General features: G+C 51.4%; 1 protein-coding gene across 9 annotated transcripts in view; it reads right to left on the bottom strand.

The window, feature by feature from the left end:
* Positions 1-806: 806 nt before the first annotated feature.
* Positions 807-23,059, bottom strand: part of dctn1 (dynactin subunit 1) — a 63,616-nt gene continuing 41,363 nt past the window's right edge. For 3 of the 9 annotated variants that reach the window (XM_008121610.3, XM_008121607.3, XM_008121603.3), the window contains exons 6-32: positions 22,876-22,893; positions 15,863-15,883; positions 14,548-14,739; positions 13,968-14,165; positions 13,427-13,631; positions 12,916-12,994; positions 12,371-12,530; positions 11,968-12,072; positions 11,529-11,720; positions 11,084-11,200; positions 10,818-10,970; positions 9,888-10,048; positions 9,604-9,772; positions 9,179-9,247; positions 8,864-8,926; positions 8,598-8,747; positions 8,343-8,504; positions 7,458-7,589; positions 6,998-7,126; positions 6,073-6,215; positions 5,211-5,377; positions 3,909-3,923; positions 2,781-2,914; positions 2,266-2,455; positions 2,100-2,176; positions 1,797-1,886; positions 807-1,668 (exon numbers count right to left, since the gene is read on the bottom strand). In XM_008121610.3, the coding sequence (XP_008119817.1) occupies positions 1,531-1,668; positions 1,797-1,886; positions 2,100-2,176; positions 2,266-2,455; positions 2,781-2,914; positions 3,909-3,923; positions 5,211-5,377; positions 6,073-6,215; positions 6,998-7,126; positions 7,458-7,589; positions 8,343-8,504; positions 8,598-8,747; positions 8,864-8,926; positions 9,179-9,247; positions 9,604-9,772; positions 9,888-10,048; positions 10,818-10,970; positions 11,084-11,200; positions 11,529-11,720; positions 11,968-12,072; positions 12,371-12,530; positions 12,916-12,994; positions 13,427-13,631; positions 13,968-14,165; positions 14,548-14,739; positions 15,863-15,883; positions 22,876-22,893 (3,429 nt within the window). In that variant the 3' untranslated portion in view covers positions 807-1,530. The remainder of the gene's footprint in view (positions 1,669-1,796; positions 1,887-2,099; positions 2,177-2,265; positions 2,456-2,780; positions 2,915-3,908; positions 3,924-5,210; positions 5,378-6,072; positions 6,216-6,997; positions 7,127-7,457; positions 7,590-8,342; positions 8,505-8,597; positions 8,748-8,863; positions 8,927-9,178; positions 9,248-9,603; positions 9,773-9,887; positions 10,049-10,817; positions 10,971-11,083; positions 11,201-11,528; positions 11,721-11,967; positions 12,073-12,370; positions 12,531-12,915; positions 12,995-13,426; positions 13,632-13,967; positions 14,166-14,547; positions 14,740-15,862; positions 15,884-22,875; positions 22,894-23,059) is intronic. The other 6 variants (XM_008121606.3, XM_008121608.3, XM_008121605.3 and 3 more) reach the window with 5 other exon arrangements.

Genomic DNA, 23,059 nt, shown 5'->3' with positions numbered 1-23,059 from the left:
TATAATGTACCGAGAAAGGTGCATCTGGGCAGGAGCATACCAGGCGATTTGGCTCATTCAGCATGTGCTTTGGGCAGGTCTTGGCAGGGTCCCACTTAATGCTCTCATTGACAAGATCCGTTTGGTCCTTCCTATTGCCTGCTTGGCCCATTCTCCCCAGATAATATTATACCTGGGTAAGAATATTTTCCATTCACAACACTTGAGTTCTCATTTTCTTGGTTTTTTTATAATTTATTTGATTAAAAGCCAAACTTTCCATTCCCAATTTATTAAATTTGGCCATTTCAAAAACAATTCTGATTTATCCATAATCTATGTCTATTTCAATAGCAACCTCTTTTTCTGTTAGTATGACTCCCACAAGATAATGAAGCAGCAAAACAAGAGAAGACAAAAGCATCTATTTTAAGCAGGAAGCTTTGATTATTCTGCTAGTACACAAGGCCTTTATTCAGTATATTGACCATCTCCATTTGGACCAGGCTTGCCCGAAACTTCAGCAAGGCAGGGCCTTAGCATTGCCCAGATAGGGAGCATGTGGATAGCTAGATGTAGCTGGACTGCTAGTCTTATCAGCCCCATAGAGGACAGCCAACAGTAAGGGATGATGTGGTTTGTAGTCCAATGATTTCTGACAGGGCTACCTACTGCTCAGTGCAGGACATGGTTATGGACATCGAGCTTCAGATAGGAATGAGAAGTTGGCAAAGGAGCACGGAAACATCCTTAAGCCTTGGCATGGACTGCGCCAAGAGGCCTGGGGACTCCTAACCTGTTCAAAGAATGACACCACACCACGTAGCTTGGTTCAAGATGGTTTTATTTGTCTCATGAGCTCCAAGAAGTCAACATGCAAGAAGATTTCTGCCTCAAAAGTGCTTGTAGGTCTCCAGGCTACAGAGCTGCTCCCTGCCCTAGAGGAGACCCCCTTCCACTCCCACGAAGGAAGGAAACGAGGCTGGGCTGCAGGAGGTGTGTAGTGTTTATAGAAGGGAGGGACACTTCCCTCATCAGCCTAAGCCAGAAAGAGCATGCCTTCCCTTTGCTCAGACTGCAGGCAGCCTTCCCACTATTGGTCCCTTTGAAGCAGAGCGGCTTCTGTGAAGAGAGAGCAGCTTAAATGGACAGGCTTTGATGAATTATGTGGGGCATATCCACCAGGTGGGACACTCCTTTTCCACCCCTGGCATTTGCCCCACAGAAAGACCCAAAGATGCCAGAGACCAAGGTGGTGGTGAAGGTGGCGATGGAAGCCATGTGCAGCCACCTCCTCCAGGGCAGGAACCAGAACTGCCTGAGCTGGGAGCAAGGGGCAGCTGGCCTATGCCGCCCCAAAGGCAAGGTGGAGTGTCCATCTTGGCCACAGCACCTGCCCAGGTATGCAGGTCATTCTATAGACAGGCACACAGCACACACGCAGCTTCAGACAGTCAATAGCACACAGAAAGGTTTGCCGCAGCCAAGGTCAGTCTGAGACAGGAGAGAAAGGAAGTGGAAGCAGTAATGGGGAGGGGAGAGGGGGCTCTTTTAGGAGACAAGGCGGACGTGGAGCCGGTGCAGCTGCTCCGGAGTGAGGACCAGTCTGTGGACCTGGCTGTGGCCTGGCTGACAGGGGAAGGTCACTTTGCCTATGTAGACCGTGTCTTCCTTCTGCTCCTCTTTGGCCTGCAGTGGAGACAATGGCCGGCAAAGGATCAGGGAAGAGGCAGGCAAATCCTCCAGCCCTGTGTCCTTCATTCTGGAGGAACCCAAAGACCTTCCCTCCCCCTCCCAAAGTGAAACCCATGCCTCACCTTCAGAAAAGGGGTTGATGGGAAGGTGCCAAAGTCCGTGGGAACGCTAGCTCCAGGGTGCTGCAGGACTGTCTCCTTCATGACTTCACCCTGCAGGAGAGGAAATGGGCTGATCAGCAGCCCTGGACAGCCATCCCTTGCTCTCTTGGCACCACCCGGCATGATTTCCTCACAGTATCTTCCCACATGGCAGGCTACAATCCCCAGCAGCTGCCACCTCTCTCCCCCTTTTTCTGGCAATCTCTGTCCCCTTCCCTTGCAGCCCAGAAGAGGGGACAGTACTCAAAGGCACCCAAGGATTACCTTCAGCTTATCAATGGTTTCGCTCAGGGATTTCAGGCGGGCCGTTTGCTCCAGGAGTTGAGCTGCTGGGCTGGCAGCTGCAGGGAGAATTGAAGGACCATCAGGGACATAAGGGAAGGCGGCACAGTTGTCCTATGCCTCCCGTTTGGCCCAACACCAAGCTTACCCGTCCTCTGCCGCGTGATGTCCACCACCTTGGCGTTGGCACTCATCTGGTAGAGGGCCTCCAGCATCTGGCTGGTCTTGCGGTAGAGAGAGCTGGAGACCACCTCCTCTCCTTGCCTGTCCTTGGGGAGGGAGAGCTTGGGCACGCGCAGCGGGGTCAGCGACGCCAACTCCCTCCTCATCTGAGCTCCCTGAGAAGGAAGGAAGGAGGAAGAAGTCCCAGGTGACCACACTGAGCCCAACTTTAGTATTCCGCAGACCCTAACAGCTCGCACTACAGCTGCAAAGGCAAATTCACTGAGTTCATTCTCTTTCTTGTCTCAAAGAAGGTGCAGGAATGTTGTGTAATGCAACTGTTATGCAATCACAAGAGCACAGGTTTACACCACCCAAGCACAACACCAGCTCTCAGTCTTGATCGGTGGAAAAGACTGCCACCTCCCACTTGACTGGACCAGGTCTGAGACGCTTACAAGTCTCCTGGGACTTCATTCCATCTCTTCCACCACCCCTCACCTTGAGCCGGTTGTTCTCATTCTTGAGGTGCTTGATGGAGAGCTGCATGGCATCAATCTGCTGGAGCAGGAGAGGGGAGTCCTTCACCTGCACTGGGCCAGAGCCCCCCATCATCATCTGGCCGGCCCCTAAGCCTGCAAAGGAAGCCATAGAGAAAGCGTCAGGATGTCAGGTTCCAGAAGATGCTCAGAGCCAAAGCAGACAACCATCATGTATCCACACAGGAGCAGCGGGGTCACTTTTGACTTGGCAGGCTCCCCACCAAGGGCCAGAAAAGAGGCACTCTGCCCACTCATGGAAGGGCATAGAAAGCACAAAAGTCCCCAGTTAAATACTGGACAAGGCGAGGGGAGGAGGGAGAAAGGGAAATCTCACACTCAAGCAGAGACAGAAACAGCATCAGCAGTTGCTTCATGCAAAGAAGGAAGGCCAGGACAAAACTATGGGTCTTCAAGTCATGCCTTTTGGCTACCAAGGACAGGGCTCCCGGCCTTGGTTTTAAACCTCTGAATGTGTCTCCACATGCAGGACTTTCATTTGCCTATCCTGGGCCCTGACGTCAGGTAGAACAGTACCAGCATGCACTATGGATAGATAGAGAGCTTGGAGACACTGACCAAGAAATAGGCAGTGGCAATAGACTCCTCCTCACGCTTTCTCCCCTACAAATCCTTCTCTAGGGTTCTCTCCCCATAACCAGAGGGCAGGATGGAGGGGAAGAAGGGTGGCCTGAAGCAAGGAAAGCACTCCTTCTTCCAGGGAGCCTCTTCTGGATCCTTCCAGCACCTCTATTCCAAGGCTCCAGGCAAAGCGTTCCCCTTCAACTGCCAAAGCCTCCATCCTTTGACCTTCTCAAAGAGCAGAGGGGTGGGGGCCTTCCCAAGGTGGCTGGACTAACCCCTAATCCTGGCCCACACAGCTCGTATCCTCCATGTCAAGTACCAGAGGCCTCCCACTCCTTCCACATAGAAAACCCTCTTGTGCGACATCCCTGACCCCCAACTCCCTTCTCCTCTAAAGACTCCTAGGCAGACTTCTGCCTCATCTCACCCCCCAACTCCGCACACACAAACACCCCCCTGCAAGGCCCAGCCACAGACAGCGAAGGTGTGGCACATGCTATGGTACCTCTCTGCTGCTCCTCTGCATGGGGCGCGTGGAAGAGAGGAGAAGAAGGGGCAGAGTTAGAGGAAGGCAATGCACATAGAAACAGAGGAAGGAAAAGGCAGCACCAGGAGCAGTTTCTTGGGGTCTGTGCTGCAGGTACCTTTAGATTGCCCAATGGCCAGCCCCATGCCTGGGAACTAGAGAGCCAGGCCCACGTAATGACAACAGGGACATTCTAGGGGGGCACAGTCGTTTCTTGGACAACCTGGGTGGCCATTTGTTGGGGGTACTTTGTGCTTTTTCTGCATGGCAGGGGGTTGGACTGGATGGCCCATGTGGTCTCTTCCAACACTATGATTCGGTATGTGGGGTACAAAGCTGCTTCCTGACCATCTAGATGAAGTGCTCATTTGTGCGCACCCTCTCTGCTTATCCGGTTTCACTCCCCTGGCTGCAATGCAGTTCAGCTTTTCTGGAACATGGGAGTGGGGAAGTGAGCCCCACCAACTCAATAGAAATCTTGAGCAATGATCAATCTATTTTCCCCAAGGAACTGGGAAACTGACGCTTCTGTTCGGTGTTTAATGTTTATAACAGGTAATATTTTAAATTTAATTTTAGTTGTTAAATGTTTTTATATGCTGGGTTGTCAATTTTCATTATTACGGGTGTATTTTTGTTGTGTTTGGGCATTGAATTTGCCTTTTATGTCTGGAATCTGCCCTGAGTCCCTTCAGGGAGATATGGCGGAATATAAATAAAGTTTCATTTATATATATATATATATATATATATATATATATATATATATATATACACACACACACACACACACACACACACACACACATATATACACACACACATACACACACACATACAGTAGAGTCTCACTTATCCAAGCCTCTGGATAATCCAAGCCATTTTTGTAGTCAATGTTTTCAATATATCGTAAATACAGTAATTACAACATAACATTACTGCATATTGAACTACTTTTTCTGTCAAATTTGTTGTATAACATGATGTTTTGGTGCTTAATTTGTAAAATCATAACCTAATTTGATGTTTAATAGGCTTTTCCTTAATCCCTCCTTATTATCCAAGATATTCGCTTATCCAAGCTTCTGCCAGCTCGTTTAGCTTGGATGAGACTCTACTGAATATATAATGATTCCATACAGGGTTTCCTGCAGTTGCTGCCCCAGTAGCACCCATGGCTTTGGCATTTGCTCCCCTGGTCAGAATACTCAGATATTTGTATCCTGCCCTAAACCTGAGGATCCCACCCCCACACCCTTCACAGCCACAATGAGGATTTACCTCCCGTGATGCCAGAGATGACAGAGGCGATGCCGGAGGGAGGGGCGCCACGCAGGCCTTCGATGGTGCGCTTGGACTGGTTGCTGAGGCGCTGCTTCAGTTCCAACTTCTCCGACTCCAGCTGGTCAATGTCCGCTTGCAGAGCATCCATGGTCTCCTCAAACTCCCTGCAGGAGGAACGAACACAAGGAATTAGACAGGGTACAAAGGCCACTTGGGTCCAGCTGATGCCCAGAAGAAAAACTGCCAACTTAACTGGGGGCATGTGGCAACTTCCCGCCATGTCCACCCTCCCTCCAGTTCCTTCTTGAAGGGAGCTGCTCCTCCGCTGCCCCCAGGCCTGGGCAGCCTCCTCACAAAGGCTCATCGGGGAAACAGAGCCATGGAAATGTCCATGTGGCTATCCTCCAGATGTTCTGGAGCCATAACGTCAAGGAGACCAACCCAACCAGGACAGGATGCTGGGAGTGACAACCAACCACATCTGGGGGGACTGTACTATGCCAATGCCTCATCTACCCAGCTTTACCCAGCAAGCAACCAAGGAGCTTTTGCTGCAAGCTTCATGGAGGCCCCCACATCTGGCAGCCAAGGTTGGGCAAAAAGGAGGAATGTAAGAAGAGAATGAGCTTTGAAGCACTCGACAAACTGATGGCCGAGGTTTCCCAAAAGCCCCGTCCTGTTCCCCAGAATCCACATAGCACTCCTCACTCGACATGGCAGTGCTCTCCGCCCTCTTACCCAGTGGCCTCTGAAAGCATTAAGGGTTTTGTTGGCTTAACTCTAACAACACTGTGTTCATAGAGCGTCAGAGTCAGTCTGCCCTCTCCCAAACAGCCGAACCATCAGCTCCCCCTCTTACTTCTCTTTCTTCTTGAGCAGAGATTGGGTTTCGTCCAACTTGGTCTGGATCTTCTCCACCCGGTCATCTGCATCTTTGGAGGCACTGTCCAGCTTCTTCTCCAGCAGGCTAAGGCGCACGTTGGCTTCGCTCAGCTCCTCCCCCTGGACAGCAGATAGGAGGGAAGAATGGAATCCAAAACCCCATGAGGCCTCCAATGGGGAAAAGCAGCACCACTACCACTGACCCCCAACTCAAAGACCCTGCCGATGCTCCCATCACAGAGGAGCCCAGCAGCAAGATGGCAGTCCCCCACCCCACTAGGCTCTGTTGAGCGAGTGGGCTTATTAACAAAAGACCCTCCCCATGAATGTATAGCAAACTATTAGCAGCAGTGTGACCCAGGACCAGTAGCCAAAAGTGGTAAAAAAAAACCACAGACCAATATTATCTCTTCCTTTGGAGACTTTTCTTTGTAGTAAAATCATATGGTTGCACTATTTACAAAAACAAGGTTTCCATAATATAAATAAAGTTCTTTATACTTCCTTCTTTGCTTCCACGCTAGGCTTCTTTCTCATGCAGATAAACAGTTTCGCTCTCACAGAGCCTCCTCTGACACCAAACTTTCACAGGAGCTTCACACATGAGCTTTACACACCAGGCTTTCAACCTGGGGCTTTCTCACACTGGAGCCTACAGAGGACTACAAAGGCTTTGGCCCACAAACTCTAACAGGCTTTGGTCTACTCACTCTCCTCAGGGCGATGCTAGCTTATTTAACCCTTTCAGTGCTTGACTCACATTTTTGTAATTAAAATACCTAGTTAATTTTTAGTATTTCTGACAGGCTCCAAGGGCCCACCTGCCTTGAACAACTGCCCAGACCAATTCATATCTGAGTTGGTGTAGGAAAAGTGGGGGGAAGGAGCACCAGACCCCTGACCTTGATTTTGAGGGACTTCTTGAGCTCCTTGATGACTGTCTCCCGGTCCTCCAGCTTCAGCCCCAAGCCTTCTGCGTCGGTGATCTCTGCCCGCAAGGCAGCTGCTCGCAGGTCCACTGGGGGAGAGGGCTGCAGGGGAAACAAGGCTTGCTCAGGTTCTGGGAGGCAACTCAGGGTCAAGAAAACACAACCAGACACCTTGTCCTACCCCACCCCATTGTGGTCCTTGGTGCAAGGCACTCACTCATACTTTGCAGTACAAGGGAGACGGACCATGACAGTGCAACAAATCAGGGTGCTCACTCTCGCTGGTGCACAAACAAGCATCCACAGGTGTCCCTGCAGCCCCCCCCCCCTCACTTGGCCAAGGAGGAGGGTGGGACTTGCTACAAGACCCTAGCTCCCTGGCTCCCTTGGCCCAAGGCAGTCGCTGACAAGTGAGAGAAGCCCTTTGCCTCACCTTGGTCTGGGGCTTGTCAGCGTCGTATTCACCCTCCTGCATAGCAGTGGCCATCTTGTTCATGGTAGCAATCAAGATGTTGCAGGACTGGCGTAAGCACTCATGGGGATTGATACCCTGTGCACCGTAGATCTGAAAGGGAACCAGGAGAATGAAGAAAGAGTATGAGACACTACAGACTTTTCACAGTCCCTGCTTGGGAGAGGAACACGTCTTGCACTCATCCAATCCCGAGCTGAAAGCACAGCTGTGGAAGGAACGAGATAGAAGGTGGCTTGCAAAGGCTCAGCAGGGACAGGGGACCAGGGCCCAAGAAGCAAACCACACTGGCCCAGGCCAGTCTCTCTGGTGGTACAGAGAATCCACCCTCATACTCAGGACTGCAGCCAAGGCCTTCCCTATCACATCAACTAGTCCAGAAGCAATGCTTTGAGGCCCCCATGAAGAGGCCCCATGGTTCAGTTCCCTCTGCTACACACTAACATCTGTGAGGCAAACTCAGGACAGCTGTGAACTATGGCCACTTGGGCTAGCTGTCCACTTTGCTGCATCCTTGCACTAGTTGCATATGAAGGCAGAGAGTTCCAAAGTGGAACTATAACCTAGCAATCCAGCCCCCATCTTCTAGCCCAGTGCTTCTTAAGCTATCTTATAAGAGGGATTGGCAATATCCCATATTTGTTTTTGTTTCTTTTCTTGGAAACTCCACAGGGACCAGTTGTTGGTGGCCAGAGGCACCAGTCCAAAAATCATTGTGTTGCTTAGCCCTGCCTCTGAGTCCCTGGACCAAACATCCCATCACCAGGGACACCAACCCCCGAAGAGGAGACTGGAAAGGAGGACAGCAACTGACAATGTTCCCGGGTGAAGCAGGGGCTTCCTTACCTGCTCACTGGCCTTGAAAGCTAGGTCTTCCAGTTTCATGGCCTGGAGCCCCTCGTTCTCTGTCAGGGGGGCAATCATCTGCGCCCCGGCAGCCGCCACCTCCTGCAGCACAGCCACCACCCAGGTCAGGTGCTTGCGGCAGTCCAGCAGGGTATCCGAGACCTGAAGAATCAGAGGAACAAATGACTGATGTCAGGGGGGGAGGTTCCTTGCCAGAGGAGGGGCAGACTGGGGACCCCATCTTAGATGACCTACTTGTTGTCCAAAACCAAGTGCAGCAGGAATGCCAGGAGCATCAGTGCCTGGCATACGGCGCCTGATCTTCTTGCAGAACTGCCGGATGTCGCTGCAGGAGGTCTCCAGGTCCTTCAGGAGAATGGCCAAGTCGGAGGCCTCCTGCCCGATCTGCCGGCACAGAAGGCAAAGTCAGCAAGGCCTCGCCTGGGGTCTCAGCCGCCTGGAACTATCTCCCAATGGAGGCCGTTGTGCCCTTTGTCATCCCACCTGCACACAGGACTTACCTGCAGGAAGGAGCGCAGCCTGCCCACTTCCACGCCCATGCAGTCCAAGGCACTCTGGGTGAACTGCAACACAAGCACATGCCTTGTCATTTGGTGCAAAGCGGCACACACTTGCATGGGGAGGTGCCCTTAGGCCATCACCTTCTTCTCATTCAGTTCCTGTATTTTTTGCCTTATGATGGGCTGGGGGAAACCTGGGTAAACCCGTGGCAATCCAGTCCCCATGCTCTCTCTCTGGGGCAGCCCTGGAAAGCGGCCTGCATCCTTCAGAAGGGAAGGCAGGTCTCCCAGCACCCCTGGCAAACAACCACTCACCTTGATGTGGTCAGCCAGCTGCATCGTGCAGTCCTCAGCTTGGTCAGCCAAATGGATGCTATACAGGTGCTGGAAAAAGAAAGGGCATGCTGAAAGGCCACATGTGGCTGTCTTTTGCCCATGGGGCCAAGAGAACTCCAGAGTTGGAGCTGCTCACACAGGAATACTTCCGGGCAGCTTTCCTGTCTGTTGGTCCTTTCCTCAGGATCATGTGCAGGTGGCCACAGAAACCAAAACCCGCACAGGAAGCCTGGTTTGGGGGCCACTTTGAGAACCAGGTATAGAAAGGTTACAACAGCTGTTAAACAAGCCCTGACTCTGCACAACTACCTGGAGGGAGCATAACTTTCATGACAACCCCATGGATGCTAGATGTCATCATGCAGCCAACATTTGGGGGAGCCCCGCCCCACCCTGTCCCTCACCTGATAGTATTTGATTGCTTTGGTCAACGGCTCCACGTTGACGGTCTCGTCCAGCTGGTCCTTGTGCAGCAGCTCAATCAGGAAGTCCAGAGAGCGCTCGTGCACACTCATCTCCGGGTAAAGCGTCCCCACTTTCTTGTAGACCTCCACGCTGCACTTGTTCAAGGCCCTGCGAGTTGCAGGAAGCAGAGAGGGTGGAAGCACAAGCCATGAGGCCAGGCCCAGAGCTCCTGCAGGGCTCTTTTGCAGGGCCAGCCCCACAGATCATCACCAGGGATACTCACTGTTCGTATTTGTGCAGCGTTGCTTGCAGAAGACTGAGGGAATACACCAATCCGGCGGCAAAGCTCAGCTGCTCCCCTGGAGCCCCACGGAGGCCGGTTCGCTCTGCACAGTTCTCGTTCAGCTCAAACTTCTCTTGGGCCTGCTTGCTGATCAGCTCAGCCTGTTCCAGAGAACAAATGGCTGTTAGAGAAGCATCCCAGCCCTCCCTACCTCATCATTTAAGCTACTGCTCAAAAGCAGGCCCTGGGTCGGTAGTATATTCCACACCAAGGTAGGGGTGCAGAGGGGACTTCAGACCCACATCCAATGACTTCCCATACTCAATTTGACTCCTGTGCAACACTTGGTTGTTTTTCCCCCACAGAGCACAAGGACACTTCCTGACATACAGGAAAATGCTCTACTGTCGCCCAACCACATAGTTGATCCTGCCAATCCACACACCCCCTCATAGTCTAACTAGCAGCCGATCTCCAAAGCCTGAGGGTCAGTCCTTTTCTGCACAGAATGTCTTGGCTGCTTTTATTTTTGTGCTACGATTTGTTGATTTGTGGTGCTTTGGTTGTTGATTATTACTATGTATATTGTATTTTTGTTGTAAGCCACCCTGAGTCCCTTTTGGGAAAGGGGGCGGGATACAAATAAAGTTTATTATCATTTATTATTTTATTTTGTGTTGGAGAGCATAACATTTTCTACAGCACTCCTGGACTGAGACCATAATAAAATTCATTCATTCACTTCTTCTACGGCCAATACCAGCTCTGGTGGTGATGAACCAACACTGCCAGTGTGGAAACAAGACCAGCTGCTTCACGGCTTCATGAGCATGCGGGGAGGTTTGTGCACCCAGGCGGACACTGTGGCTTTTGCACTTTGGAGCCTGGAAGCAATATAGCCCTCCTTCCCTTCACCCTCTATCCACCCACCTTGCAAATCAGCCGTGGGATGAGAAGGAGCACCAGGAGGCAATCATGGTCCCCGCCATGGCGCAGGAAACTGTCAGGCATGAAAGAGGTGAGGAGGGAGACGTGTCGGTTGGCCTGCTGGACCTCCATCTGGCGCAGCTCCATTTCGATAGCCTGCAGAGGACAATGAGGTTGGGATCAGAGAACAGTTGGACCCACATCTCTGGCAGAGGAAGTAGGGCTTGCCTCCATGGCCACATGTGCTCGCCTGCTCCACAGAGCCATACCTTCGCGTGAGCTTTCGTCTCGGCAAACTTGATCTTGAAGTCAAACATTTCTGGGGGCGGCTGCTGCTGCTTCTCTGCTGAGGCCTCCTGTTGGCTCATCAGCTCCCGGTTGACGTCCTAGAAGGCAGAGAGGAAGCCTAAGGCACTCCATATGCCAACAGGGTCCACCAAAGGAGAGGTTCAAGAGGAAGAAGGAGAAAAGACGCACAGCCAGCTCACACTTGCAGGCAACTGTGCCAGAACCTCTACATGAGCATAACAGGCTTCCGTTCCACATAGACCTTCAAGCAAAGGCACTTGCATGGGAACATGCCTGTCCCTGCCCCCATCCCCCAGGCCTCTTGTCCTGGGAGAGCCAATGGGCAAGCGTTTTCTGAACACAGCAGGACTAGGTGCCCTAGAGCCCCAGTCAGAGGAGGCCCACCTGATTAAAGGAATACTGTACCTGCAAGTGTGCGGTCAGCTCCCGATACTTCTTGATGGTTTGCTGGTAGTCGGCCACTGTCTCTTGGGCCGCCTCCACCCGCTTCTCTGCCTCACGGACTCGAGCCGTTGCCATGTCCAGCTGTTCCCGCAGCTCCAGTTCCGTCTCCCGGGCGTTTTCCTGCAGCTCGTCATTCATCTCGTTCATGGCTTCCTGTAAGTAGCAGAGAGAAAGAGGCCTCCAGAAACAGTTGGGAGGATCAGGTGGATGATGCCTGGGATGCTGTGGATGCTGTGCAGGTAAAGGCTCCACAGATCAGGGCAACATCCAACAGCTCCCCTGGGACCACATCAGCCACTCAGGACCCTTTCCCATGAAGTAGGAAGTCCCACTGGGGCACTGCCAGGAGCCACAGCCCCCTGCTCTCTGTCCCTCCCTCCCTCCCTCCTTCCAAACTCACCAGGTCCCCCACAGTCTCACGCAGCTCCCGGACCTTCTCCTCCAAGTCCAGGTTCCTCTCAGTCAGCGTCTCCACCATCTCCTCAGCTCCTAAAGCAGCGTCCACCTTGGAGAGAGGAATAGATGGTTAACCTTGACCTCAGGCAACATGAATTCAGAGGTTCATTGAGATCATGGCCTCTGTATTTCTACAACTGACCAACTTGGCAGAGGCCACCTGTCCCTTGAAAGCAGGGCTGAGCCTCTACAAGGTACCACTTCAGAGAGTCTGTAGTATCTTCACCTGCAAATGTCCTGGATTAATCCCACAAACAAAACAGTTTTATGCTCTGAGTATTTTTTTCCCCCTGCATGTTTATATTTTGATCTTGCAAAAGAATGGCTAGAATTGCTGCCTGTCTAACCTGCTCCTTCAGTTCGTCGACAGTCCTCTCGGCCTGCTTCAGCTCTTCCTGAAGCTTCTCCTTCTGCTGGCGGAGGGACTCCAGCTCGGTGTTCTTCTTCTCCATGTGCTTCTGGAGCTTCACGTGCTCCTGCTTCTCTGAGGCAGACAAATCCCTCATCCTATCAAAGTAAAATAGTGTCAAAGTCACTGATTGGAGAGCTGTCTGGCCATGTTCCAGAAGTATTATCTCCTGATGTTTCGCCCACATCTATGGCAGGCATCCTCAGAGGTTGTGAGGTATGATTGGACCTGGACAGTAGCTGCCCTCTGGGCCCAGTGCTGGACCTCCCACCCCCATTCCTAAGCCAGTTGGAGAAAGAGCCATTCTCCTGCTCTTCGCTCCGCTGCCCCTCCCCAGGGCTCATGCCCAACTGAATCTGCCACTCTAGGATCAGGCGGCGCTCCTGCCAACTTCGGTCAATAAGGCAGGACTGGGCACAGACTGAAGAGACTCACTGGGTAGCTCTCCCTCCTGCCCGCCTTCCTCCCATCCATCCTCCTTACCTCACAAGGGCCTCCTTCAGCCGTGCGTTCTGTTCTTCCAGCTGCTTGACGTGGTAACTGGAGGCCGCACCATCTGAACCTAGAGTGACAGGTGGGAGGAACAAGGCAACTTTCTCAAGAACAAGCCTCCACATTTACAGAGACCCCCTCCCCACATAAGCCCACTTTCCTGCCACTTGGATGCACAGCTGTAGTGAATCCATGGTCCCTCCTGCTTCAGTTAGATGCAGGTTGCCTAGACAGAGTGTACTCTTTTTTGGGAGGGGAGAAAAGCTCAAGCTGAAAACAGGTTGTGCTTGTTAAGTGTTAAGACACAAATAGGCAAAAGGAGGCTGGCTGAGCAAGGGACAGGCAACGTACACCTCATTGACAGTTATTGATGTAGGTTTAACGTAACAAGAGGGCCCCAGTCCACAGGGCCAAGCATTCATGGTGCCTGGAACTCCTTCTCGCCCTCCTTCCTGAAGGGTTCGCTTCCCACCCGCCCCCCTCAGCTGCCCTCCTGCCTCACCCTTCTCTTCAATCTCGTGCTTGAGGATCTCCAGGTCCATGGTGAGGTACTCCACCTTCTCCTTAAGGGAATCCACCTCCTGCTGCAGGGACTCGGCCCGCTCCTCTGCCATTTCCTTATCCAGAGTGGCCATCTCAATGGCATCAGCCGTGTCAGCCATCTCCTCCATGTAGCGCTCCTTGGCCTCCATGGCCTCCTTGGCTTCCTGAGGGGAAAGGAGGTGGACATGCCTGGCAAGTCAGGCCCTTGGCTTCTCTCTCTTGGCCAAACTTTCCCTTTTTGTGGCCCAGGGCTCAAGTCAGTTTCAAAGGGGGGGCTGCGAAGTCAGGGGGCAGGGAATGTACAAAGAAGTTCCTGCCCGGGCCCAGTACTCTATGTCCTGCCAGTCAAGGGAGAGGCCATGTTCTCAGGCCAGAAGGCCCATCTAGGCAGGCACCTTTCCTGGCAGGCCAAGGGATCTCTGGAACCCGACTCTGTCCATTCAATGGGATCCTTCACGGGGCTAGAGAGTTTTGCCCTTCCCTGTCCCAAGCCCCCTCACCTTCTTGGCCTCTTTCAGGCGCTTTTGGAGATCCGCCTGCTGCTCCTGCATTTTGCTCTTCCATTCCTGGACCTGCTCCAGCTGGATCTTGTACTTTTCCAGCTCCTTCAGCTTGGCCTTGTCTTCGTTCCGCTTCATCTTGAGGGTCTCCAGCTTCTCCTCCAGGTCTCGCACCTGGCTGCGCAAGTTCTCCTCCTCCTACAAGGGAAAGGCAGACCCACCCTCAGTCCCAGGATGCGAGCAGACATGGTGCAGTGGGAGCATGAGCAGAGGGTGCTTGCTTTCAAATTAAGATGAGACTCCTTTCATTGTCCAGAATGAGGAACCTCACAGAAAGCCACACTCTTTCAGCCACACTAAAGGGGGGGGGGGGGAATCTCCTGTCCTCCTACTCCCCTCTGTGCACCATGGAAAAGCCAACGGGAAGCAAAGGTATCTAACTGGCATTTCTTGGTTCATTGGTAAGCTCCACTCTGTGCTGTTCTTTTGTGAAGAATACACATCCTTAGGAATCAGTTCATGGTATCTTCAACTCGGGAGGGCAGGGCCTGCCAGTTCAAAAGCCAAAGGGCTCACTCACCTTGGTGGGTGACGGGAGGGCTGGAGGTCCCACAGGAGAAGCCAAGGAGGGTGTGGGGACCACTGGGGCAGCCAGCGGTGTCTGGGCCGGGGTGCTGGGCTCGCTGCTACTCATCTCGCCGGCAGACGCTGAGGCTGATCCCGAGAGGCCAGTGGTGCCACTGGACGCTGCTGAACTGGCCGTCCGAGTGGGCTGCAAGGCGACCATGGGGAGAGAAGGGGGGAGAGAGAGGTCAGGAGGGTCTTTGCCCAGAAGGCAACTGTTTGTTCTCCAGTGCCATGGCACGGTCCAGGCCACACAACCTCAGAGGGGTGGTGAATCTCACACAAGATGCGTAACAAATGCAATGTAACCAATGGGTTCAATCGTACACAAATATCCATGCTGTTTTTGGAGGAAAGGATTCACACAAGTCGGACAAAGATAAGGCACTATACACTGACCCCAAAAAGAGTGGGACCACAGGTTTCCAGGAGAGAAGGACCAGGAAGGTGAGAGGTGTGACGCAACATCACTGAGGACTGCAACCCACATCAACATCAGGCTGTTTACATATTAATTCAACACCTTTTGGTTAACTAAGGCATTCTAAGCCGCTAGTTTGGTCTGCTCCACAACCACTTACATTTTTTTTCCGTGTCAGGAGCAACCTGAGTTGCCTCTGGTGTGAGAGAATTGGCCATCTGCAAGGATGTTGCCCAGGGGACGCCCGTATGTTTTGATGTTTTTACCATCCTTGTGGGAGGCTTCTCTCATGTCCCCGCATGGAGCTGGAGCTGATAGAGGGAGCTCATCCGCGCTCTCCCCAGGTTGGATTTGAACCTGGCAGCCTTCAGGTCAGCAACCCAACCTTCAAGTCACAAAGCCACCAGGGGCTCCACCACTTACATTAAAAATATGTTTTCAATGTTGATAGTTTTAGTTATTTAGTTATTTAATGTACAACATTTGTACATTCCCACGGTATCCTTAAATATGAGGCAAGGGTGGTTTTAAAATGTTATAAAAATGAAAGACTGAATGAATGAATGAATGAATGAATGAATGAACGAGTGAGCAAACAGCAGCTTGTGCCCCAGATATAGTGCTTTGAGTGTTGGACTAGGACATTTGGAGACCTAGGTTCAAAATCTAAACCACAAATAGCGATGCTATATGGCAGGAAAAAAATATGAAGGAAGCAATAAAGTTATTTTTTTTTTGCCAAAAAAAAAAAAAAAAGATGAAAGAATGAGATTTCTTGACAGCAAAAGAAGTACTGGTCCAAAGGTGGGAAGGACCCTCCAGAGAGCCTCCTGAGCTCATGGGTTCTCACCTTGGGCCTCCTGGTGGTGGTCTGAAGGCCAGGGACGCAGAAGGAGGAAGAGGAGGAAGAGGAGGAGAGACAGTCAAAACAGGGGGAAGAGGCACAGAGAGACACAGACAGCGTCGCAGCGGTGGAGACAGGAACGGCAGCGGCAGCAGAAGGACAAAGTGCAGAGGCGGGAAACAAGAAAGACAGGAGGCTGGTTAGTGTGCTTCCACCAGTTCCCCAGGCTCAAGAACTGGCACAGTGGTCAGCCATGCCACCCCATTCCCTCCATCCCACCTGCCCAACTGCCACTGATCCACATGCAAGCCAGATGCTGCCCAGTCCACCCTCCTCCTGCCAGGTCTGGGGTGCCTCTGAAGAAGTACAGCCAGGCAAAGCTTGGGGTCCCCTTCCTCACTCCACCCATGACATGCTTCTAGGGGGAAGCATCTTCAAAGCAGGACAGGTGGTCTAGATGTTATTGGGAGACCCCTCCTTGTCTGCAGTGACTACATCTCAGTCGGCCCAAAGCAGAGGCTACGCTGGCACTCTGTGCACATGCCAGTGAAGCCCCTTCCAAGGCACTTCTGTTCACGCTTGATGCATCTGACCCTCTACCGGCTTCTCTGACCCCTGAGAATCAGACCATGCCTGGCAGCCACCTAAAGCTTTGTGTTTGAGAGAGGGCACCTACACAAACTGGCAGCATCACTCCAGGGTTTGGGGCAAATGAATGGTACAGGGACTGAACCTGGCATCTGCAGCATGCAGACACCTCTGGACTAGGCCCCCTTCCCTGAAGTTGAGCACCTCCAAAGCACAGCCTAGCCTTCAGGAGAAGGCCCCAATCCAAAGGTTGTTCCCAAAACCAAGGAACACCCTTCTTTTTGTTGAAAGCACTCCATGCCAGGATGGACTTAGGCTCATCATCCAAAAGGGCCCAGAAGCAGAGTAGCACTGGAAGACACTGCTGATCTGTGTTAGACAATGAGGCCTTCTCCTGGTGCCAGAAGCTGCTTCCCTCATGGCTTTAGTTTTCCCAGGAGCTGACATGATCAAAGAAATCGTGCCCCCACCCCCACTGCACCTCTTGCAGAACAGCTGCATGAAGGAGACAAAGCCCCATTGTCAGAAAAGGGAGGCTGCTCCAAACTGCTCTTGGACAACAACTGTTCACATGCTCCACTGAGCTCATTGGGCCGGTGATGGGAGTGGGGGTGGGCAAATGCCAGAAAGCTTCACAGTCAAAAATAATTCCACAGCGATAATTTCTGGCGACTTCAAGTTTGAGTGGTGCCTGCGTTTTGGGCAACTACATGGCTGCCATGAAAGAATGGATGCAAGAGTAGGTCAGAGATTTTCAGCCTTTACTTTCTTCCTTTCAACCTTCTAGAGACCACAGGACTGACAAAAGCACCCGACCTGGTGGCTGGCAACATCTCAGAAGCTAAGCTGGAGGAGAAGTAATTGCAGGAGGGGTGTCTGCAGTCAGGATGGATCTTGCCCCCAACCTCCTCTTTACCACGAAAGCTCCTGCTGACAATTGTGCAGAGAAGCGGAAGGGTCCCTGTAGCTCCATGGCAAAAGGAGCAAGGCGTGTGAGAAAGGGACTTGAGTCTGTCCCTTGGCAAGGTCTCCAGAAATAAGCCTGGGAAAAGGGACTCTGCCAGAGGCTCCCAGGACATCTCTGGGGCAACCCCACTTGTGTCCCCTGGCTTCATCTGCAAAACACATCCACCCTGGTTCCAGCCTTTGAATTTTCTTGGCACAAAGATTTTGGCACAGGATGTCCCGATTCCCTTGAAGCTATTAAGCTTAGATGCCCAGGAAGACACTGCGCACAGAAGGGCTCCAGGACTCATGCATTATTGATGTTATTTAGAAAACGGAAGGCTCCCACCCTTCCAGCACATTTGCGCTTCCAAAGTGGTTTACCACAGTGAAAAGCAAACTTGAGGCAGCATAAAGGACTAGGAGATAAAACTGTTCTAAAAAAGGAGGCCACTGCATGAAGAATTACATGATGAGATAAATGCTTTCTTATACAAACTGAGCACCAGCAGTCTTTAATGGTGGAGTGTGGAGAAGGCCCCTTGCATCCTGGATCCACTTAGAATCTGAAGGGTGGGCCCTGGTCTGTCAAAATGTGCCCAGGAACAAGATGGCAACCAGGGCAGATCCTGAAGAACAGATGCCCCATGATGCCTGGGCCAGTTCCCCTACCCATACATTAGCTCACTCACTCCTGGATTGAAGGTCTTCCTAATGTCCCATCAAAACATTAGGAAAAAAGTCCTGAGGGTCAGAGCTGTTTGGCGATAGAATCTGCTGCAGCCTGGGAGTCTTGTCAAGTCTCCTCTGGAGGTTTGTAAAGCAGAAACTAGATGATCATCTGTTCAAAGGGTTTTGGTTGTATTATCCTGAATTACAGTAGGTTGGACTACATGTCCCTTGGGGTCTCTTCCAATTTATAATTCTATGAAACTATGAATTTGGACAGTGGTGCTTCTCCAAGGTAGTCCAGGAACACTCCCTTGCAGTAATCTAGCCTGGATGCAACTGTAGCATGTCCTATGGAATAATGGGCCTAACTGGGGCACCAGGCTAAATTGGGCAAAGACCAGGTGAAAAGCAGGATCCAAGAGTTGCCCGCAAGGTGTTCCCCTTTACACAATACATCTAACTGTTCATTCCAAACTCCTCCCAGACCAGATTCTTCCTATCTAAGCCATCAATATCTGGTCAGATGATAGGAGGAAACAGAGATGGGTGTAACCAGCCTTCTGCTGACAACACACTCCAAATCCCTGTAGCTGCTAAACTGCAGGAAGGACAGAAAGGGCTCCAAACAGGCTCCAATGGCTCCCTGTGCAGCTCCTTCAGGGGATCTCTTCCAAAGAAGAGACAGATCGTCCACTCAAGTCCAGCCCTGCAAAGATCTTCCCAACCAGGACAATGACAGAGATCCAACATAATAATAATAATAAACTTTATCCTGCCCTATATTCGTCATGGGGACTTAGAACTGTACTCAACCAAGATGTATTTCTACTGTGGATCACCTGTAAATGCCACCAAAGCTACTTCACTCCCAAAATCAGGTCTGAAACACCCCTGAAATAGGTTCAGATCAAGGGTGTGATATGTGGGGCAGATGGGGCTGGCCAGGGCTATCAAACAGCCTTGGCATCTGGTGGAAAACCCCAAGTGACCCAGGTAAGAAACACCAAGGAAAAAGAGGGCATTTTGTTGGAAGTGAGGCAGGTGCATTACGCAGTCTTCCAGATGTTGCACTTTAAGGCCTCTTTCTGCTCAAGTGGGCAATCTGGGCACTCTGGCCCAGAAGGTACTCCTTGCCCCAATCTTGAATATTTCGTAACCCTGACATTTCCTGCTTCAGAATGCCAAAATCTAAATATTTGATGCTGTTATGTAAGTTCTCCTTCACCTCACGCACTTGCAGGAACCCCAAGCAGCAGCACACAGGTAAGCAGAATGATCTTCCCAAGAGCCATATCCACCTCAGGATGGGGGCACAAAGCCTCTGCCTTGCCCCCAAATGAGAAACGGTCCCATGAAGGGCAAATCCACCATCCAGCCCCTCAACGCTGTGCTCTTCCCACACAGACAGGAATGCCACCCCCCACACCAAGTGGCAGTTTTTGGGTCTTGTCTAGGTGAAAGAAATGCCATCTCCAGTGATCCTCTTTGCTAAGAACATGCCATGTATACCTCCTACCCAGTCCATGTGCCATAAACACCAATATTATACAGAACCCTACTCATTAAAATGCAACATCCCATCCAAAGGGCCTGGATTTTCAAGTACGTATATTCATAAACACATCAGGTAATACTAGTATCCGCATTGACATTTATGTGGGAAATCACCTAAAAGTACTGTGCTAATACTTTTAAGAGACTATTTTCCTTATTTTCCTTTTCACAGCCTAACATGGAAACTATATGGTTTCCTCATAAGTAGCAGCTGAAGTGTGTTATTTTCAAATGTGGGGCATGAGGCTGGTGCATGGTGGTGTTCCCTTGGGTGCATTGCACAGCAATTCTGCTTGGCACACGGAAGTTGGTGCCTCTTTTATTTCTTTTATTTCTTCCTGAGATGCTAACCAAGCAAACATCATGATGAAATCTAAACTCAGCCACTTCCCCACCACATACATACATACACACGCACGCAGACACCCCTCTCAAGGGAAAAGTCTGGTTCCTAAAAGCATGCCTGCAATTTGGGGAACATTTAGCTGGAATTAATAGAGATATTCTCCAACTCTGGATGTCAGTAATGGCACAAATACAGGGAGTGCCTTTCCATTTGGACAAGTAGAACTGACTCACTCTTTCATTCTCTCCCTTGGATCAATACCCTGCTCCAGTTACCCATCTCCAGCACAGCCTGAAAGGTACTGCCCTGAGATGGAGCTGTGATGGTTTGGAAAACAAAACTCAATTTATTCCACCTCACTTTCTGCCCAGGTGAACCTTTCACCTCAACAACTATGTCACACAGAGGCCTTACTACAAAGAGACAGGGAAAAGACGCTCAACAATTGAAGGCCCTGCGTTGCTGGGAGAGAGAAAAAAAAACAGAAGGCAAGCAACAAAGCAGAAACTGCAATGGCTGTCTATCGGTGCCAAAGTCTAGTGGGAAGCCGCAAGTGACCCGGGGAAGAAACACCAAGGATTTGGAGGGAGCATCTAGGTCAGTGGTTCTCAACCTGTGAGTCTCCAGAAGTTTTGGCCTACAACTCCCAAAAATCCCAGCCAGCTTACCAGCTGTTAGAATTTCTGGGAGTTGAAGGCCAAAACATCTGGGGATCCACAGGTTGAGAATCACGGATCTAGGTGGAAGCAAGGCAGGTGTCAAAAGCAGTGAAACCAATCTAAAAAGTTGTACAAGCTGCAATACACATTCCTTTAAGTACACATTGCACATATTTCATTTTTTACCTGATGAGTATATCCAATTCCGTACATTTTTCTGGATTGGAGGACCCCACTGGATCCTATAGCTTCTCTGCTTCAAACATGCCTCTCTAAGCTGGCTTCCATTTTCTCACTCCACGACTACCCAAACGCTTACCAAGTGTTCTACAAGGCTACCAGGAAGGCCCACTCGCCCTTAATGACTCCTAAGCTAAGGGATTGGGGGTCGATGCCAAGATGCCTGGGGTCATCTACTCCTTAACAGCTAAACCATCATCTGCACCAGGATCTCAGCTGGTTGGATGCCGTCCCCTCCCGCCACGGACCTAGGCAAGGCCAGCAGGTGATAGGCTGAGCCTGGCAGCAGAGTGAGGTGCTTGCTTCCTGCTTGCCCATCCACTACATCCTCCTGATAGTAACCGGCTGAACAACAGGTGCATGCAGCAAGAACTTCACTCTCCCAGCTGGAATCAAAGTGTCAGGGATCGCTTTGGGGCCACATCACTTTAAAAGACAGGCCTCCGTTTTCACAATTCAGGCTGGGTTTTCCCTGGCCTCGGGGACACTTTTCTTTCTGGCACACAACGAAACCACCCTGACTGTCTTTCCTTTCTGTCCAAATATAGGAGGAAATGACTGCTGCTGTCTGATGGGTGACCAGGCAGCCTGGCCTATAAGCCTAGCCTTATAGGAGACTCCCCAAACAGAGGCTCTCTATTAAGGTTGGCTAATACAGACCATGCTGAGGGATTGTGAACCCTGCAATCTGGAGGGCCATGTTGAGAAAATCCACAGAGCCTGACAGGATGGGCCAAACCCAACTGCCCCATGCCTTCCTCCCTCATCCACCTCACACTGAGAAGACCAATGGGGCCTTGCCACAAGGAGCCTCTTCCAGGGACAGTCATTCTATACAGAAGGGCCCTTTGCACTCGCCTAGAAGCCGGAGTGGTCACTTTTTTTTTTCGTGTCAGGAGCAACTTGAGTTGCTTCTGGAGTGAGAGAATTGACCGTCTGCAAGGACGTTGCCCAGGGGACGCCCGGATGTTTTGATGTTTTTACCATCCTTGTGGGAGGCTTCTCTCATGTCCCCGCATGGAGCTGGAGCTGATAGAGGAAACTCATCTGCACTCTCCCCAGGTGGGATTCGAACCTGGCAGCTTTCAAGTCAGCAACCCAACCTTCAAGTCACTTAGTCCACTATGCCATCTGGGGGCTCCAGGAGTGGTCACTGCATCCAAATAGTGAACTTACTCCAAACCTGTCCACGAGGAGGACAGAAGCTGCTCAGTTCCAGAAGGGGATGTGGGTTTCCTGTCTCTGCCAGGTGGCCAGGACAAGGGCAGCTCAAGAACAAGCTCCTTCTCAGGCCAGGCTTTCAAGGTAGGAACTTTCAAAAGCCCCAAGGCAAACCAGCAGCACTCTGCCAGATGCCCCAGGATCAGAGGACTTCACACTCATCTCTCAAACAAGGTTACGCAGTGCTCCCAATGCGGCAAAAGACCTGCACATTTGTCTCTTAATCGCTCACAGAGCCCACATTGCACACAAGGGACCCCAGAAATGGCACCTGCAAATCTGACAGGTGTGCCTCCCCCCAAGGTAAGCAGCCCTTAGAGTAGGAGAAGGGTCCCAGAGCTCTGGCAGGCACTGGCTTTAAAGTACGAGAAGCAGGGGAAAATGGCTGATCAGCCAGCCTGGTGAGAGAGAAGAAGGGAAAGGAGGAGGGAGCCGGCAACATGCAACTTTTCCAGAGCAGGCAGCCCCCCCCCCCCAAAAGTCTCCCCTGGTCGCATCACTGGCCTTCATCCATGCAGCAGTTAGATATGTATATTGCATGCAACAACGTGGAAATGAGGAGAAAAGGGAACTCAAATTCAAAACGGCAGGTATCGAAACGCAAGCATGTCGCCTTGGAGTCAAGCATCTCGGCAGCCTCCCCATGCCCTGAATCCCTCTCCCTGGGCTCATCCCTCCCTAGCCAGCTCAGAACTCAAAATGAAATGACTCTGTTTCTCTCTCGCCAAAGCAATGGAAGCGGTCGGTCGAGAAGGAAAAGCAACGGCAATGGCTGCAGACCCCTGAGACTGTACCTTCCGTGTGGTTGCGGCCTGTTTCATGGTTGCAGAAGACAGAGACGGAGCAAAGCGAAGAAGAGACAGGCAGGCAGAGAGAGAGAGAGAAAGAGACAGAGAGAAAAACAGATTGAGCGAGAGGCAGGTGGAAGACTAGACCATCCGGTCACAACAATGCCGCACTCCTCCTCCTCCTCCTCCT

Source organism: Anolis carolinensis, chromosome 5 (genome assembly GCF_035594765.1).
Source record: "Anolis carolinensis isolate JA03-04 chromosome 5, rAnoCar3.1.pri, whole genome shotgun sequence".
In the NCBI taxonomy this organism is placed as follows: Eukaryota; Metazoa; Chordata; class Lepidosauria; order Squamata; family Dactyloidae; genus Anolis; species Anolis carolinensis.
This window is presented reverse-complemented; position numbering and strand designations above follow the sequence as displayed.